General features: G+C 38.3%; 1 protein-coding gene across 1 annotated transcript in view; it reads right to left on the bottom strand.

Moving 5' to 3' along the window:
* npr2 (natriuretic peptide receptor 2) overlaps positions 1-18,434 on the bottom strand; it is an 82,231-nt gene that overhangs the window by 8,159 nt on the left and 55,638 nt on the right. Inside the window, exons 15-17 of the mRNA XM_074690014.1 lie at positions 17,111-17,279; positions 5,591-5,737; positions 3,639-3,762 (exon numbers count right to left, since the gene is read on the bottom strand). Of these exons, the coding sequence (XP_074546115.1) occupies positions 3,639-3,762; positions 5,591-5,737; positions 17,111-17,279 (440 nt within the window). The remainder of the gene's footprint in view (positions 1-3,638; positions 3,763-5,590; positions 5,738-17,110; positions 17,280-18,434) is intronic.

Below are 18,434 nucleotides of genomic sequence, written 5' to 3'. Positions count from 1 at the left end.
ATACAAGCAGAAAAAAAACAAATGTCAGGCACAAAAAGCGGATAGAACGAAAGGGCAACTTAACACAGAGGGAGTGAGGCAGCACATCAACACTCTCTGCTCCACTGATGATGCTCAGTTCACTTAGCTAAACCCATTTAGGACCAGACAGTGGTTCAAGTTGCTCTGCTGCCTTCCAAAATGAGGAAGTTTTCAGGCGTGCCAGTAATTTTTCAGTCTACTAAATACTTCTTAATTTATTTTTCTGTGTTAATCCCTGTGTTTTATTGTACTTCACACACACAAGCTGCTTACAACAATTTCCCTTTGAGTGACTGAGAAATTTGAATTGAACAATACAAAAAGGTACTGTGTTTGGAGCAAGCAGCAAAATCTGATGAAAACTGAAGAAAATGCGGAAGTGTTACAAAAAACTCCAGTTCTCAAGTTTCAAATACTTGTGTCTATATCCTGGTTTGAAACATGGTTTTAGTCCCTATAGCTCAGTGTCGCAGGGTGAATCATCTTCAGGTAATCCTCCCTTTTATGTTTCAAGGCTATATGAAGCTCTTGCTGTACTTTTACTTCTTGCTTCTGCAACACCAAAACAAACAGTGAAATGACACCAGGACATCAGGGCTGCCTAATGTACTGAGACATCGAATAACCAAGATCTTGATTCCAGTGTTTACAGACTGTAAATATCAGAGTCTGCAGCAAAATCTCTTTAAGATACTCAGATATCTGGGAAACCTGTTTTTCTTTTTGAAGCCCACACTGTATCTCTCTGAGAATTGTCAGCTGTTGGATTGTTGATGTCATATTATATGCATTTGTGGAACATTGGCCTGGCCTAACTTGGAAGACAGATTTTTTATTTCACTGGGACTTCTAAGTTCAATAAAGATTAAATGAGAAAAAGGTAACATCACAATGGAAAGCGCCATGATTTTCTTGTCTGTGGTAAAAATAAAATGCTGACAAGTCGGGAGGCCTGTTTCTGCAGAACCTCATCGCTTCCACCTTAATCCCCGTCTGTCTACAACTCCCTGCTGAATTTTTCTGACAGACACATTTACAGCATCATTAATCAAAGCAGCAGATGGAATGTTTTAAAAACAGTCTGGATGAGATTTAACAGATTGCAGGGCTGTAATGTAGCATTGATGTCAGATGTTGGATGTTTATTCAAAGACCAATTTGTTGTTAACTTGTCTTCTTTGATATCAATTTTTTAAACTGTCTCTCAGCTTCGAACAAAAGCCAGCTGGATTTTCTTTGTCTTGTTAGGACGTTACAGTAAACTGATGAAATTTACAAATATAAGCAAACATAAAACACTGGACTTGCCTCGCTCAGATTACTTGCTTACGAATTCTTTGATAAATGTTGACACTAACATCAAATCAAAGATTTTTTTAATATGTATCATAATCTATATGGTAATAAATAAATGTAATTTGTTAATAAGTTTTAAAAAAATCTTTAACTTTTTGGAAACATTCCATTTTGCCTGCTGTCTCTTTAAGCCCCTCCCCTTCTTTCTGATTGGCCAGCTCTCTGGCAGCCTATCAAGAGCAGAGCTATGCGCAGACCCTGGTATTTGAGGCTTGTCCTTCCAGCTTGATGTGGTGACCTTGTCATATTAGCAATTATTGTGAAGATCCTCTAATACCATTCAGCGTACTGATACTCTATATCTACATTTGAAATATGGGAAAACGGAATATTCCATTGTTAAAGATACACTCCACACTTGTTGGTACAGCTTTAGCTGCAGCTTGTCATCACAGCTTATTTTAATAAAAGTCTTTCCTGGGCCAAACATGCATCTTGCACCTGCATTATACTAATACACCAAATGGCTCTGGGTATCTTCCATATATTCACAAACACATAAGAATATTTTCAAAATGGCTCTCGTGTACAAGAAGAACCACCACAGTTACTGTTGAGCATGTGGTTTGGGATGTGATTGACAGACTGACAGCAGGGCTGAGGGTGTAAATTTCCACTGGAGGGGCAGGGCAGGGGGGTTGGGAGGGTTGGAGACATTTGGGTCTGTATAAGCTGCCTTACAGGAACAGCTGCAAACACTGAAAGACTCCTTCTCCCTCTGTATTTTCTTTAGTTTTAAAAAGGGACATTTTCAGCTTTGTCTTGAGTTTGTTTTCCCAAAAAGATCCTGAAGATCAGGACAACAAACACTGTAAAGGAAAGAGATAATGTGGCCATCAGGCGACAAACTATGATGGAAAACTACTTTTTTTAATTAACTAGATGCTACATCAGGTTTTTGTCTTTTCAGTATTTTGGGCCATTTTTGTATTCTCTTTAATCATTTAACCTGATGAGGAGTTTTTGTGAGGTAATGAACATAAAGCAGTGGCAGCTCAGTCATTGAAGCCCAACAGGGAAGCATTACAGCAGAATTGATTTAAATATTAAGCTGTTTTATTCAGGGTTTTTAGTTAAATTTGTAAAAAAAAAGGTGCAAATGTTCAATTTGGCTTCTAGTAAGACTAACCTGGGAACATGAATACCAGAAAAATCAAAACATAAAACAAGCTCAGGATGAGGCACTTTCTAAAGAACTGTGTCCACCAATCAGAGGATAAACTCAGATTTCTGGTTAATATAACCAAGTTTCTATACATTTTACTTTAAATCAAATTTAATTTTAGTCTTAACTTGAAAAAAGGCAACTGCAGTTCTCAATGAAATCAAACTCAGAGTGACTAGTTGTTTGACTTTTGACTTTTCTTCAGGTCTGGTCATTAAAAAGGAATCACAACACATACTGGGTCACCAGTGAAATATCAACAGCTCCTGGGAACATGCTGTGTCTGGTTGTGGTTGTTAACCTTTAACTTTGTGGACTTTTTTTTTTTTTCTTTTCTTTTTTTGTGGTTTCAGCACAAAGTTTATTTATTTTGTAAAAAAGGGGGAAGCCTTGGGGAAAAAAAAGTCTGGCTTCCTGTAAATGCCCAATGACACCCTGTGAATGTGTGTCATCTAAAGACTCATTACCATCTTACACAACCTGTTAGACCTCCTTTACTACCTGTGATGGTGAATTGGCAGTTAACTGACTTTAACCCGCCATTCAATCTCAGTGCATCACACATCACAGAAGAGGCATAACGTGGGCATACATGTACAGTATAGACCGCCTTGAACTGACAAAGGGGGGCGATTCCACTCCATCTAAAGGCTTCAGGTTATCATCAGACCTGAACACCTTTTGCAGAGATGTGATATCAATCTGATGTATCTGGCTGAGAACCTCCTTTTGGTATTTCTGTGAGAGGGAGATATGTGGTGGCACACTGTGACTCAACTCTGCGTCAACACACTCTCCCATCCAACAAATGGACTATTTTGAGTAGCAGCCCGTGTGTGGGAACACACAACTGTGGGAACTATGAGACACACTGTAGGTAGAGACCTGAAAGTGGAGAGCACTTTTTTTTCTTCATGAATACAGAAACAGAATCTGTTGCAGCTCACTGTAATCACGAGCTGTGAATTTTAAAAGCTTGGCTGGTGAGAAAAGCTTGTTACTACTAATCCAAACAACAGAGAGCTACAGAGAAGGAGAAAGATAGAGTGGTTTTTGAAAGCAGGAATAATTCAACAGAGAAGTGATCACTGTGTACCTGAAGAGGTGTACTTTCTGCAGACATTGATGTGAAGCCCACAATGTCGCTGAAGTAAATCGTGACGCTGTCAAAAGCTTCTGCCTGCACCGTCTCCCCTCGTTTCAGCTGCTCTGCAACTGAACTGGGAGGAGAGAGAAAGAGACACATGCAGTAGGGTCAGGTTTTTATTTTAAGCTATAGAAATGAAGTCAGACAAATGTGAACCAGGTTGTTAAGAAGAAGTCTGCACAGGTTTCAGGTATCAGACTGTATCAGACTTTAGAATTGAAAAGAAAGTAAAGGGACTTTTATTGTGTCATGATGTGATCTAAATAAAACCATTAGCATGTATAATATTCAATATGATATTATTGTTCCAGGGTTTGTTCCTATGACTTTGTTTGGGGTTTGGAACTTATTTAAGTATGCTAGTCCCTTATAACAATTTATCAATGATCTTTTAATCTGATATGAATCATCCCGACCACTGAGGCCATCTGGATCAGGTCTGCTTTAAGTCTAAAGATTCAGAACCAAACATGGAGAGGCAGCATTCAGCTTCTCTGCTCCAAATATCTGGAACAAACTGCCAGAAAATATCAGGTTTGCTAAAACGCTCTGCTCCTTTAAAGCCAGGTTAAAAACTCACCTTTTTACAGCTGCCTTTTATCAGAGCATTTTTAACAAATCATTTTAATAGCTTTTTTAACTGCATAACTCTGCAACTCTGCACCGTGACTTTTCTGCTTAAATTTTATTTTGTTTTATTGTGTCTTATTATTTTTAATATGCTTTTAAATTGAATTTTAATTGTTTTCTTTTAATTTGTCTCCTCTGTAAAGCCCTTTGAATTGCCTTGCTGATATATGCTATATAAATAAAATTGCCTTGCATTATCTACTAATCGTATCTTCAGATACACATGTTGTCAGATTGCTCTTTATATTGTTTTGTTGTGCTGTTTTTCTCCCTTTGAAATAAAGCTTGACAGAAGCAAGCTGCATCAGCTGATCATGGATAAGAAAAAAGTGGTACTACCAAATCTGGAAGCAGACTGCACTACAATAAAAAATAGATAAAAATATCTAGTGTTATTTGAATCAGACGGAAAATAATCAAAGAAAGTGCAAATGACGAAATAATTTTGCTCTGTTTTCTGAATTAAAGGAACACTGGGGCATCAAAATCCAGATGGATACTCTCATCTAGGTCACTTTAGGAACTAAACATGCCCCAACTGTGTAGTTAGGTTCAATTTTATTTTGATTTGATTACTTTAAACCAGATTTCACTTTTTCTGTGGCCCGCAAAAGAAAAAAAATCAAGGTAGGATAAGCAAAATGCAAGCTGTGTGAGGACAAAAAAATGAAAATGTGTGTTTTCCTCACAGCCAATTAAACACTTTGCCTTTTTTTTAGACACAGCTACAGAATCCCTGGTGGGTTCAAATCCATCTGAACCCTGTTTTTTTCTTCTCAAATTCTGCTCATTTTAACTTCCTCTAAATAAAATTATACTTAAAGCTGCAGAGCCAGAAGTTATTAGTTCAATTTTACCAGCCGTGAGAAATAATGAGAGTCCTTTCTCTCAGGCTCAGGCTCGTAAGCAAGAGAGATTTTTTCAGCTGACAAGCGCATAGATGAGTGTGAAAGATGGGATTTGCGGTTGTGGCGTTATCCAAACGCTCAAACTCTCCATCAAATCTGCTCCTCAGTCTCAACTTAATGAGAGCTCTGCCTGTCAATGCTCTGTTCCCTTTCATCTACAGTGAGTTTGCACCCAGGGAAATGTGTATCTGGTTCTGAGATGAGGTGTTTGCAGGGATTGGAGGCTTTTTAATTAATACAGGGATTTATCACAATTGACGAAGTGTCATTGAGGCCCACTCAGCCTACAGTTTTGCTGGGTTCAAGTTAATTGGAGTTTTAAGCTTCTCTGAAGGAGGTAATGTGAATGGTTATTTTTCTCACTGTGGTAAAATTTGATAGAGGAGGTTTTCAGCTTTCCTCTTCTCCTCCAGGTATGCTTGCGTTCGCTCCTCCACCAGGTTTTCCAGGTTGTTGGCATACTGCTCCATCCTGGAGAGCAGGTTGTTGAGGATACTGGTGCTGCCTTCCCTACAGAAAAACACAAACATACACAAAACCAGTTTAACTAAACAGACTTTTAAATTATAATGCTCAGTATTAGGTAGAGTCTGCAGAATTTTCCTAAAAAGATAAAATGTTGACATTTACAGGAATTATCCTGCTCAATCGTCACTTCTCTATATGTGTGTCTGTGTCTGCCTCAACCCCCTTCCTCAGCCTGTATGATGATGTTTTGGTTGTATTGGGATGTTTCTAGCTGAAGAGTAAGTGTGGTTACATCAGCCAATCACAGCGTGGCTGGTGCACAAGTGACTCTGCGTGTTGATTAGCGAGTGAAAGAAGCCATCACGAGCAGGTACGATAGTAGATGTAGCACGGGGAAAGAACACAACCAAAGTAAAAGTTTTTTTAATGAGGGTGAAGTTTGGCTCGACTTTCACCCACTTTCGGACACTTGGGGGGCAACACAGGACAAAGAGCAGCGCAACTTGGCTTTCTGCTGACCAGGTATGTGTCAAATACCTGGGATTAGCTTGTGCTAACATGCTAAGTTAGGTGCACTGCTCTCGAGTCTCTCCCACATAGAAACATGATGTTACAGGTGGTTGCTGGGCTAGTAAGAAGGTTCACATAGCGGCTGTCAGAGGCAGTGGGTGTGTGCTGCCGCTGGCACTGATCCAAGGAGGAGGAGCCCAGTTTGAATGCTGTGCTTACCAACAAGTAGCGAAAATTTCTGCAGACCCTACCTTTCAAAAGAATAAATATGAAACTTGACTTAAAAACCAAAGATGGTTATATGACTGAATGTGTGAATGATCCTCTGACAGATGCATGCAGATGACAAACAAAATCGTTTGAAATTTTGTCTTAAACAACCAGTGTTAACAAAAGACTTTCACTTTGAAATAGTTTTGGCTGTCTATGGTTGTTCATTTTTTCAAGCATATTCAAGAAGTTATAAACTGGTTATTAAACAGGTCATAATTAAAAAATAGAACAACTTTTTGAGTTACAGAAGCAGACTAGATCATACACAGCAAGACTGTTGAGTTCTACTTTGCAATTTTCAATGCCTGGATTCCCTGACACTAAGGTGCAGGTGTCAGTCTAAGTAATCTCCACTGACAGGCTGCGTCACAAAATTGACCTGAAGAAGGGAAATTTATGATTTTCCTTGCCTGAGGGATATTTATGCCTGGCATTGCCAGAGTGAGATTCAGACAATCATTAAGGATCCCAACCAGCCAGGGAATGACTTCCCTCCCTGCAGTGGCCAGAAAGAAGCAAGCCCTGGGAGCGAGGCTGTATCAGGTACAGGAAAGGAAAGCATCTGCCCCTGGGCTGCCTGGAAATGAGATCCCTATCCAAGACAGCAACACAAACCCTAAAGATATATTTTCCAATTTCTTTTTATTTAAAAAGCTTTATTTGTTTTAAAAAGTGCAGTCAGAGCTTATACGTACAACATGTTAGTTTGCATGATCAATTAAAAGCAATACCCCAGTACTCCTCATAACCTATTTATGGTTTTTATAATTTGTCTATTAGCCTTTAATGCATTTACCGAATGGACTGGATTGGTCAAATATCAGTGTGCTAATTGTGACAGCAATGCAGTTGCTATATTGCTGATTGCTGGTATTAGACGATCACTTGTTAACAGTACTGTGCTTGAGTGTTCAAGCTCAAACTTTAAGTTTTAGTCTATTTTAGTTTAATTTGGTTTAGAAGACGTCAATAAATAACTACTTAGATTGTATATTATCACATCTGAGACCCGTTATCTGCTCTTAAACGTGTCCTTCATCAACAACTGTCTCCAATATTATCTGACAGACAAGAAAAGTTGTGAATGTAAAAAAAAAAAAAAAGGACAAAAAAAATTCAGAGTCCAAGGATTGATCCCTGTGGAACCTCACATTTCAGCTTATTTCTCTAGATAATTACTCTGACTGAAGAGGTCTTACTGCAGCTAACACGAGGTAAAAACCTGATCATTCAAAGCTCGTCCATAGTCTTGATTTGCTGCTTCTCCTATAACACAAGCACCTGGGATCAATAGCAACCACATACAAGAAAGCAGAGCTATTACAGGAATAGACGTGCTGATTATTACTGTTCCACTTATCCAGGAATGAGATATTATGGCTACTCTTGTTTTTGCATGCGTACAGAATCATTCGTATAAACACTCAGCAGCTGTGAGCGTCTAACATGAAGGAAAAACAGACGCTCCAAACATCCTCCAAAAGGTCTGTACTTATGTCTCATCTGCTGTAATCCTCGCATTTCATTTATATTCTTGAATTATATAACACATGTATTGCATAATGTGTGTGTGTGCGTCTCAGGAGTTCTCCACTTCCACACACACACACACACACACACACACACACACACACACACACACACACACACACACACACACACACACACACACACACACACACACACAAATCTACACGCATTTACTCCGACGGAGAAAGAGGGTGAGTCATGCACACCACTGTGACGGCTCAGAGCATCAATGCTTGGCTTCCTTCCATGTTTCTTGTGGGTCACAGATCCTACACACGCCCACACGTTGTTTAAGTTAAAAGAGCTAAACATCAGAAGAAGACATGAAAGACGCTGATGAGTGTTAGCACACAGAAGGCAATCATACAAGCCATGCACTGTTTACCCCACCACACATCCCAGACAGAGCAATATTTTCAAACCATTCATGTCAACTGATGGTCTGTATGATGAATGTGATGGTAATCAGGCTTTATTTATAAACCACCTCTAAAAACAAGAGTTTACAAAGTACTTTGACAAATGAGGGAATCAAATTTAATAGGCAGTAAACAAACAAACAAACCAACAGAAAACAAGGCCAGACACCAAGAAAGTAAATTGGTGCAATCAATATAAGGTCAAACAAAGAGATTTTTTCTCTCAAAAAATGTAAAGAAAAAGGGGAATAGCAAAAAATTGAAAGCAATGATAAAGATATCAAAGCTACAAAAATTATGGAAATAAATTAGAGATTGACCGATATGGATTCTTCCAGGCCAATACCGATACAGATTATTTGTAGTCAAGGAGGCCGATAACCAATATTTGGAGCCGATATTAATTTGCAGCCAAAGTGCAAATACTGGTGTCAAAATTTTGAACAATACAAACTCCAACACTTAACTTCATTGAAATACCTTTAACATAAGTTTATAAAAACAGCTCCCAGGCTTAGCAGCATGTTTCATAAAGTTAAATGAAAACTTAAAAAAACAAATAGCTAAAGTTTTCTACAGTAAATAAAGCTTTCCAAACTTTCAATGAAACTGCAATAACTTTAATAACTGCACTGCTGATTGGCTGTTACCCAAGCCATGGCTCTGCTTGTAACCAATCAGATGGTGCTGTGGGATAATCGGCCCTGCTGATAATCAATCTATCCCTAAAATGAATATTCAAAGAAATCAAAATATCAAGGAAATAGAAATAGTACAGACAAAAAAATAAATAAATAAATAAATAAATAAAAAGTTAAAAAAAAAAAGGAGTAGAAGAGCTGAAAATAAAAATTTTTCAAACTGAAAAAAATAGTTAAGTAATAAAAAATGAAAGCAATTTATAAAATAAATTGTTATTAAACTGCTATAAAAAGCAAAAAGGCAAATTTATAGAAAATAATTGCTATGAAAAAAAAAAAATCTAAGGGAAATACAGGAGAAAAAAAAAACTCAAAACCCAAATAATTATGGAAAAAAGCAACGGGAAGGGTTCGAGGACAACATACAAGTATGTAATGCCCCTGACAGTGTAGGCTGCTAAGATGTAGCTTTTCTAAGTAACTTGACAAAATAACTCAATTTGGACTAACTAGAATTTCCTTAAAGCCTTGAACACAGTAGGTAACAGCAAGTTGATGTAGATGGCGCATGGTTCAGAAAAGTGAGTGATTTTACAGACTTTGATGGGATTTTGCCTGAGAAGAAGGTGCAGAGCTGCGTTTAAAATTCCCAAACTCATGGGTCTGAATCAGTGGAAAAAGCCTGACAGGACAGTTCAAGGACACATGGCTGTCATTAGGAGGATCATTGATCACTGTGTGTTTGGATATTGGATCCAGACGCTGATTAAAAATTAAAAACATTCTCTACCATTTAAAAAACAAATGCAGAGAGTGCAGTCTTGCATTTTTGTCCACAAAACAGCTGAGCTTACAGCCACAAAGCAAGTGTTAGCCCTGTTTTAAACTGACTCGTTTACAGCACAACATCCCTTCTGTCAGCACGTCCTTCAGGCTTAAGCTCTCTCTCACTCACACACACCAAAATAACAGACCATCAATCACATCATGTCAACAACATACATTTACTTAATGAAAATAACCAGCAAACAGTACATTAACATGCAGGCCTCTTTGGTGGAGGGCTCCAGAAACATGAGAAGGGGTTTTGCATGTGGATGTCAAGAGCATCCTTGAGTGCTACTAAGGATGTCAATCATGTAGAGCTCTCTGGTCCTAGCTTCTGCAAATGGAAAGTCATACATCACAGGACTCATCCTGGCTTAAAGGGCGAACAGACAAGAGGCAGAGAGGAGAAAAACACCAAGCACATAGATCTGGTTATAGAGTCCTAAAACCACTCATTTTGATCTCTGTTTTCAAATCAATTGCAAAATTTGAGGCTTTGTGGAAATGATCTGCTGATTCAGTGCCAGAGGGATAATGGTTTGTAGAAATGAGGACTTGACATTTCTGTAAAAAAACTCATTAAAAAGAAAGCATTCACAGATTTTCAAAGATATCCATTGATTTAGGTTTTTTTTTTTAAAGTTCCACATCTCAGCAGTTACCTTAGCACAAAGGAAAGCAGTTGCAGTCTTGTGGATCTGGTTTCATAACAGTGCAGCTCATGAATGAAAGGATGTGTGACATCAGACAGGCCTTGAACCCACTGACAAGGACGTTTCATGCTCACACAGAAAAAAAAAACAGAAAGGTGATAAAATCTGCCGAGGGATGGGTTCTTTTTTCACACAATCTAGAGCTAACCTCTGTTAAAAAAGGTGTTTCTATTGTTTGGAAAAAATCTAGCCTTGATGAGGATGTTTGTCATGTGGAAAGTGGTATTTGGTTATTTGGGGATAAAAATCATTCTTTGATATATCTTTTGCCAAGTGGTTTAAAAAAAACTTCCTGATTTAACCTTTACATTCCAAACAGATTATTAAGTGGTCAATAAGCACATTATTGTAAGTTATTGTTATATGTAAATAACACTACTCCTATTCCTGGATAGCAACCAGTTCCTTTATGCAAGCCTTACAGCACGCAGCTCATCCCTGTGAGATGCTGGTTTCAGACATCTTTCACTTCCCAGTCTTCATGAAATGTACTGTCACACTCAAATGTCTCACTGGACCACTGAGTATCTGTGGTCATATTGCACTATGTGGCACTGTTAATCAATGTACTGTATGCAATAAAACCTGGGACTTCAACTAACATGAAGATCAGTGTTAACTATGATGAAAGTGTTCACAAAGCTACTTCAGTTCCAGCTGTTTCTTTACACCTGTGTTAAAAATGACTTTTTAAATCAGTAGTTTAGAACAGAGAGAAAGAACAGAGATGAATTAATTTTTAGATTTACACCTTGCTGCCAGCTGTTTCCACTGACTGCACCTCTCGTTCTGATTCCACTGTTTTGATTATTCTCCACATGACTGTTGCAGCATCACTCACACCTGAAAGTTGGTTTTATAAAAGAAAATCCAATTATTCAAAACTTGCTAAGATTTAAATTCTTATGTTTAGACATGCTAGACATGTATCTTTGTTTTGAATGTTGTTTACATGTTTTAAATCTTTCGATTTATGATACAATCTTAAATTGAGCATTTATTTTTGTTAAAATTATTCAGGTATTTAAAATTCAGCAAAAACAGTTGAAACAGGCACAACTGGTTCTTTCGTCAAAAAGTCTGATCAACACCCTCACATTGTTTCATTTATGACTAACCCATAAAACATTGTTTTAAAACAGATTTCAACAAAATGAATGTCTCAACTTCTGGAAACAATGTAGAAAAGACCATGCAAACAAACCACAACTCCTGTTACAGTTACACATTCTAAGGTCACATTTTATGAGCTTTAATATGAAAAAAACTGTTTAAACTTGTCACAAAAACACTTAATTTGAAATAGAACATCTCAATCATGATTTTAACTAACTTTGGGAACTTTTTTTTAAGCATTTTACTTAAAATGAGCATTTTCTTCATGTTTTAACACGTGGGAATACTTTCTCAGACCCACCTTTTCATAGAAATTTAAACTTCTTAAAACAGATAAAATTCTTTTTTCAAGATTTTTTGTGATGCAAAATTAACTTACAGCATGGATGGATAATTTGACAAGTTTTAAGACAAATTCAGTGTTGGTATCTTGTATTCAGGCTTCTTTTATTTGCATGGTGTTGAATAGGGCAGTTGTGCCACCACAGGTTTTTGATCTACTGTTTTGAATTCCTTTTTACATAATGACCTGATTGTTATTTCTTTGGCCTGACCCCATCAGTTAGAAAAGCAGGAACAATTTTTTTTTTTTGACAGTATCAGCTGGAAATGTAGTCAACATTAACAGCCTGAGACGAAATCTTGTGGAGAACACTCAACTTGTGTTTCCTCTGAGACTCTTTGATTCCCAGAGAAAATTGTTGATGGTGAAGACGACATCATGCAGGGTGAAGGAGATGTCACTGATTATGTCCTTTTCGATAACTCACACCCAGCAGAGTTGTGTTTCCTGCATACATCCTGCTCACAGTGATTGCCTCCCTCTATTACAGTGACTGAACAAACATCGACGTGATTACTTTGTCTTGGTTACATGAATGCCCCAGCCAGCAAAGAGACTACATAAACCTCCTTCTATCGCTCAGTATCACAAAGTGAATGTTAAAATGTATGCAAAACAAACCATTGCCTGATTGAGCGTGACACATCTGTCCAGATTAAAATCAGCACTGGGAATCGGTTATTTCGTCTAAAGATAAGCCAGATACCACAAAACACAACCATACTATAAGCAGAAAGCTCCAAGTTGCCATTCAGTGAAATGAACCGTGACCTGTGTTTTGATCTGCTTGTCAAAACTCACGGGACAGGCTGACTGCACCTGGCAGGCAAAACACAACACTGGCTGCAAGAAGCAGAGTTCACTCATGCACTCAGCTTCAAAATTTGAACCTCAATGTGGTGAGATATATCGTCAACATGTTAGAGTAACGTTCAGATGTTAAAGTAGCACACAAAGAAATCCAAGTTAATCCTTTTTGAGCAGAATTAACTGCAATCATGGGACTGAAAATTAATCTTTTGGAAATGAGTCCTCACTGAATGTTTGATATGCTGCTCATCAAACTGAAGTCTGGTTTGTTTCCCTTTCTTTGCATTTTCACCCATTCTTCTTGTTTCAGCTTGTTCATATATAAATATATATATATATATATATATATATATATATATATATATATATATATATATATATATATATATACATATATATATTTATTTATTTATTTATTTTGTTTGTTTGTTTGTTTGTTTTTTGTTTTTTTGTTTTTTGTTTCGTTTAGTTTAGTTTTTTCTTGTATTCTGGCAAAGACTGGAAACATTACCATGTCTCTTACATCTTCTCTTGGTCAGTTTCAGCCTTTTGTACGGTGGCCAGTAGGTGTCAGACAATCTGCAAAAGCCAAAATGCAAATGCAAATGCCACAATGCAACAAAAGTACAGCCACAACGGAAGTAAAAAGAGGTCGGGGCACACATGGCCCATCGGTCTAGGTCGTGGCCCATGAGGTTCACCCTTGAGCCGGTGGCCTCAGCCTGTGGCCTGTTTTCCACATGTTATTCCCCGCTCTCACCCTGTTTCCTTCTCTATCCACTCTCCTACCCAATCCAGTTAAAGGCATAGCCCCCCAAAAAGAGGTCACTTGGTTTTAAAACGATTGATTATTTCAGTGGACACAGAAGAGTGGACAAATAAGTAAAACTTTTTCGTTTTCAACTCCGAGGTTTCTGCCCGTTAAAGGAAAGTTTTCCCTTGCCATTGTAACTTGCTAAATGCTGCTAAGTCCTGTACTCATGGTGGGTTAAGATGAGATAAGACTCCTTATATTGTCTTGATGTTGGGTTTCTGCTAATAAAACTTTATAAACATTTAGAACGTCTAGACCTGTTAATGTTTTTGTAAAGTGTCTTGAGATACGTTTGTTATGATTTGGCAGTATACGAATAAAGACTGATTGACTGACTCCAGCTACCATTAATATAGCTATAATGCCAACACTATGGTATGACTAATTCTTAAAGCTTAGTATAAGCTTTACAGATAAAAATTAAAGCAATATGAGTACCACTGAGAATATCACCAGGTGAGACCCCCATGAAGCTTCATTTATCATAGCTCAAGTAAAAAAAACAAGCAATATTTTACTTCCGTTCATAACTTTTCTGTGTCCGTTGGGATAGAAAACCTCTAAGGTCGACCTCTTTTACCTTACATTGCGTTGTGCCATTTGCATTTTTGTTGTTGCTTTTGCAAATTGTCAGACACCTACTGGCCACTGTATTTTTGCCAGGTGGGGAGCTAATAGCCCCGTTTCCACCAAGCAGTCCGGTTTACATCAGTACAGTTTGGTACGGGTTGGCTCAGTTAAGACTGATCCTGTTTGCATTTCCACAGCCAGCGTGTAAGCCAGGTGTTGATAGCCACATCAGTTACACAATAGCGTGACGCCATAGCAGCATGATAATGTACTTTGCTTATAAATCCAACAAAGAAGAAAAAACGGGACACGATAAACAAAAAGCAATGATGGACATCCAGCACTTGGCTTTCTTTGTGATTGGCATGTGGCTCTTTGTTACAAAGCACAATGAACTTCCGTTCCAGAGAACACTGTGTGCTGTAAGGAGCAACAGCTGCCATGGCACGGTAAGTGGTGATTCTTTTGACTAATCACCAGTCTGCAGTGTTGTAGCTTCACCCTCTGGGATTGGGTTGGTTTAGTTTGGCACCCCTACGGAAGGTTCCTAAAAAGTGGGATGGTTTGTCTCGGTTATTTAGGGATCTGTCCCGGGATTAGTCAGTGGAAACGCCACGAAATGCATGTGAGGCGAACTGAACTGGACTGCTTGGTGGAAGCGGGGTTCATGATGCATGGAGGAGATTTACCTTAGCGCCTCAGGTCTGTCTTTTATGCTTTTTACTCCACCCAACCCTACATTCCCAGCAATGATCAGTGCATGGCTGTTTAGAGGGGTATCAATAGTGTAGAAAAATAGAATACAATCAATAAAATCAGCTATCTCCAGAATCATTATCCCCAAAAATACATGTGAGCTCAAAATAGGAAGTTAGTGCTGCCACCTATATTTTTGAGATGCAAGGAACTTTCCAGAGATAGTCCATGCAGCCCTGCTGAACAATTAAACGGCAAATGACAGTATTCAGAGTTCATTTGTACCATGGCAAAGAGGATTGTAGTCTAGAAACATCAGGCTTTTCTAACTTAGTTAAGAAAATGATTTAAATAAACTTGCTGTGTAGTTATTCATTGATAAAAAAAATAATAATAAATGAAACTGGAAACAGGAATTTTACTTCAACAGTCCATTTCTAAATGTTTTAGTCAGTATACAGTCAAGATCATAACCTTTAAATGAATTGTTCAAGCCATGAAGACCAGGCAGTCAACAAGATGATTTCTCTTTTCCTGATCTGTGAAAACAGTGGCAAAGAAGTAGGTATCATCCAAGCAGCTAAAGAAAAAAAACCCTTCTTTCTACAGTTTCCACATTAAATAGTCACACTGAAAAAAAAACTGACGGTCAAGAGTCAGCAGAATGACATTTTTTTGGCAGAAGACATTATTTCAGCATGCCAAGGACAAGATAAGCAAAGACTGTGCATCCTCCAGGGGCAACAAAACTCACACTGCCATAAATACCTTGTCTTTTCAGATAAACCATCTCAGGCCAGTACTGATTTTATTTTTTTCCAGTAACATTCATGATTCTTAGAAAATTAATGATGTGATATTTGATACTGATGAGCACATTGGCAACACAGCCAAGGAAGATTTCTGAGGAAGATGACGTTATTTCTTGAAAGTTTCCCAGAATTTTACTTGTTTCTAAACCATTTTTATGAAGACTGTTTTATCTTTGTAGATTGTTTCAATAGAGTGAATAACAACTCAATAGATAGTTTAGACAAATATTATAGTTTTCCCAAACAGCCATAAATTTTGAATTCATGCATGTGTGTGTGCCTGTGTGTGTGTCACACTGAATCAGCAGGGATGCTTTTACAGTAACTTTTCATGACATAGGCTGCTATACTCAGGGGGAAACTTACAAGACTCCCTTCCTACTTTGGCATAAAAACTCAGAGTTGAAATATGCTCATGAATGATTTATGGGATCATTGAAAATAATACTAGAGACATGAACTCACACACACGCTCCCGCTTCTTACACAAATACACAAACACACGCTTATGGGTTGGACAGGCAGCAAAGAGCACTTCCTGTCCTGTCATGAATTACAAACAGTGTTTAACGGAAATTGTCCTCTGATATTCCAAAACATGATTCCTTTGGCTGTTTGCCTTTTCGAATATTTTTAACAAATCAAGATGTAGATAGTGTCAGGTTCTTAACATGATGTTTACATCTCAAGCTTAGGGGGCCAACACTCAAAGTCTGGGAAGGAAAATACATCTGCTTTCTTTTATAACTAAGCAAAACAGTGCCTTTGCAAAACAGAGAAATACTATTTGCTGACTACTTATAAAACTAACTAAGGTTAAAACTGTAAATGCTTAACAAGATTCAAATGAATAATTGACTGTCAGATTTGACAGTGGGGCTGTTTTATCTATTAAAAACAAATGGTTCAAGTCGCTTTCTTTTACTTTCAACAAACCGACACAATTTGAAAGTTGGTAGCCGTAAAGGATCCGCCACCAAACACAGAAAAAGAAGCATGTCAGCAACAAGCTATGCTAGCTGCAGCTAGCATAAGTACCAAAAATAGAACAGAATAGACAAGAATAGAATGTACTTTTTTAAACCCAAAGGAAAATTCAGGAAAAAAAAATGGCAAAGAAGTGCTGGTTTTAAAATTCAATAGATTCCAGAAGTTAATGGTGAATGTGAAACAGAACCCCAAGTTCCCATTTAGCCTTAAACGCTTCTGTTTCATCCATCCGTGCAGATAGCATTTGTTTCATGCATCAAACATGCCGTTTACATGTCCTACGTGTTTTGGAAAGACAACGTCAACAGAATGTATGTGCAGAGATAAAAATAGGGAAACTTGGGACTCACTTGTTGAGTTTGGCCATGTAGATCTTGATGTGGCCAAAGTCAGGCCTCTCTGCGGGGTCCTCGGCCCAGCAGCCTTCCATCAGGATGGTCAGCTCTTCTGAGTGACATTTGTTGTCTGTGGTTGGCCGAAAGTAGGGCTTCTGACCATTCCTCACCTTCTGGACAATTTCTGCAGCAGGGAGGACAGAGAGGGGATTGAGTTTCTGCAGCATCCTCTGACCTATTTCACTTAATTGCAGTTTGATTTGAGGCGTTGAGCTTCTGTGGCCCATACAATGCACAAAGAAGCTAGTAGTAAGGGTGAAGCATGTTCCCTAAAAAGAACCCTGCTTAAGTTTCTGCACAGGTCTGACAAGAACATAAGACCTGAGACCTAGCCCTAGGTCTCAGGTCATGTAGTTATTTTTTGTTTGGTCACGTCCTGTCTATCACTCAGGGTCAAGGAAATTTTAATCAAAATGTGTACTGCCAAAGAAAGCTTCAGGTGATATGCACTGACAACAAGACGTGTGCAGAAATGCTGAGGGTCAGATGTCAGTGGTGAAGAAGCTTAGGATCAGAAGTCAGCAGTTGAGTGCTCTAAGTGTGATGAACTCCAACATTGACTCTTCATTACAGAAGACACAAATATCAGTCATTTAAATAACCATAACCGTGTCTGCTTCAGTCAGGCACAGAAATATTCTATGCTGCAGTGAAGACCTCAGGGACCAAAGCTTGATGAGTTTTATTGTGTAGTTTAGTTAGCAGATAAGGGTGTATCATTAGTCCCACCAGCTCTAATGGCCAGGCCACTTTTGAACGCTTTCCCAGTGCAATATTTCAGCACCTGTTAGGCCTTTAAGCTTCTCATTTCATAGTGGGAGGAAAAGAGTCCTGTTGTCCATTTTTTCATAGTGAAGCAACAAACTGATTTGGCACTGTCTTTTGTTTCTGATGACATGAAATGCATCTGACAAATGTTTTTTTCTGTCCAAGGACTCTAACACGCACTCACACATGCAGCCTGGACATTACTTACTTTTCAAAAATTTTCTCCTCCGACACCATAAGTGGTATCGGCTTGAAATTTGCTCTGATGACAGCCTGGCCCCTGTTTTACAAAAGTTGTTCAGGATTTTGTTCTGCAGAAACAGTTTTTCGAATGACAAGCCCTCAAAGTTGGTGAAACCCTTTAGAAGCCCTCTCAGCTCCCCCATTAAGAATGAGTGGGAGCAGATGATCCAGCTCCACACAAGCCGTGGCATTTTGGCTTCTACGCAAAAAAAGTACAAGTTGTATAGCTTTAAAAATGACATGGATGGATTCCTGACACAATTTCCTA

Source organism: Halichoeres trimaculatus, unplaced genomic scaffold, assembly GCF_033239565.1.
Source record: "Halichoeres trimaculatus isolate MK-OKI-2021-1 unplaced genomic scaffold, fHalTri1.1 fHalTri1_scaffold_16, whole genome shotgun sequence".
In the NCBI taxonomy this organism is placed as follows: Eukaryota; Metazoa; Chordata; class Actinopteri; order Labriformes; family Labridae; genus Halichoeres; species Halichoeres trimaculatus.
Note: the sequence above shows the minus strand (reverse complement) of the source record. Positions and strands in the feature narration are given on the sequence as shown.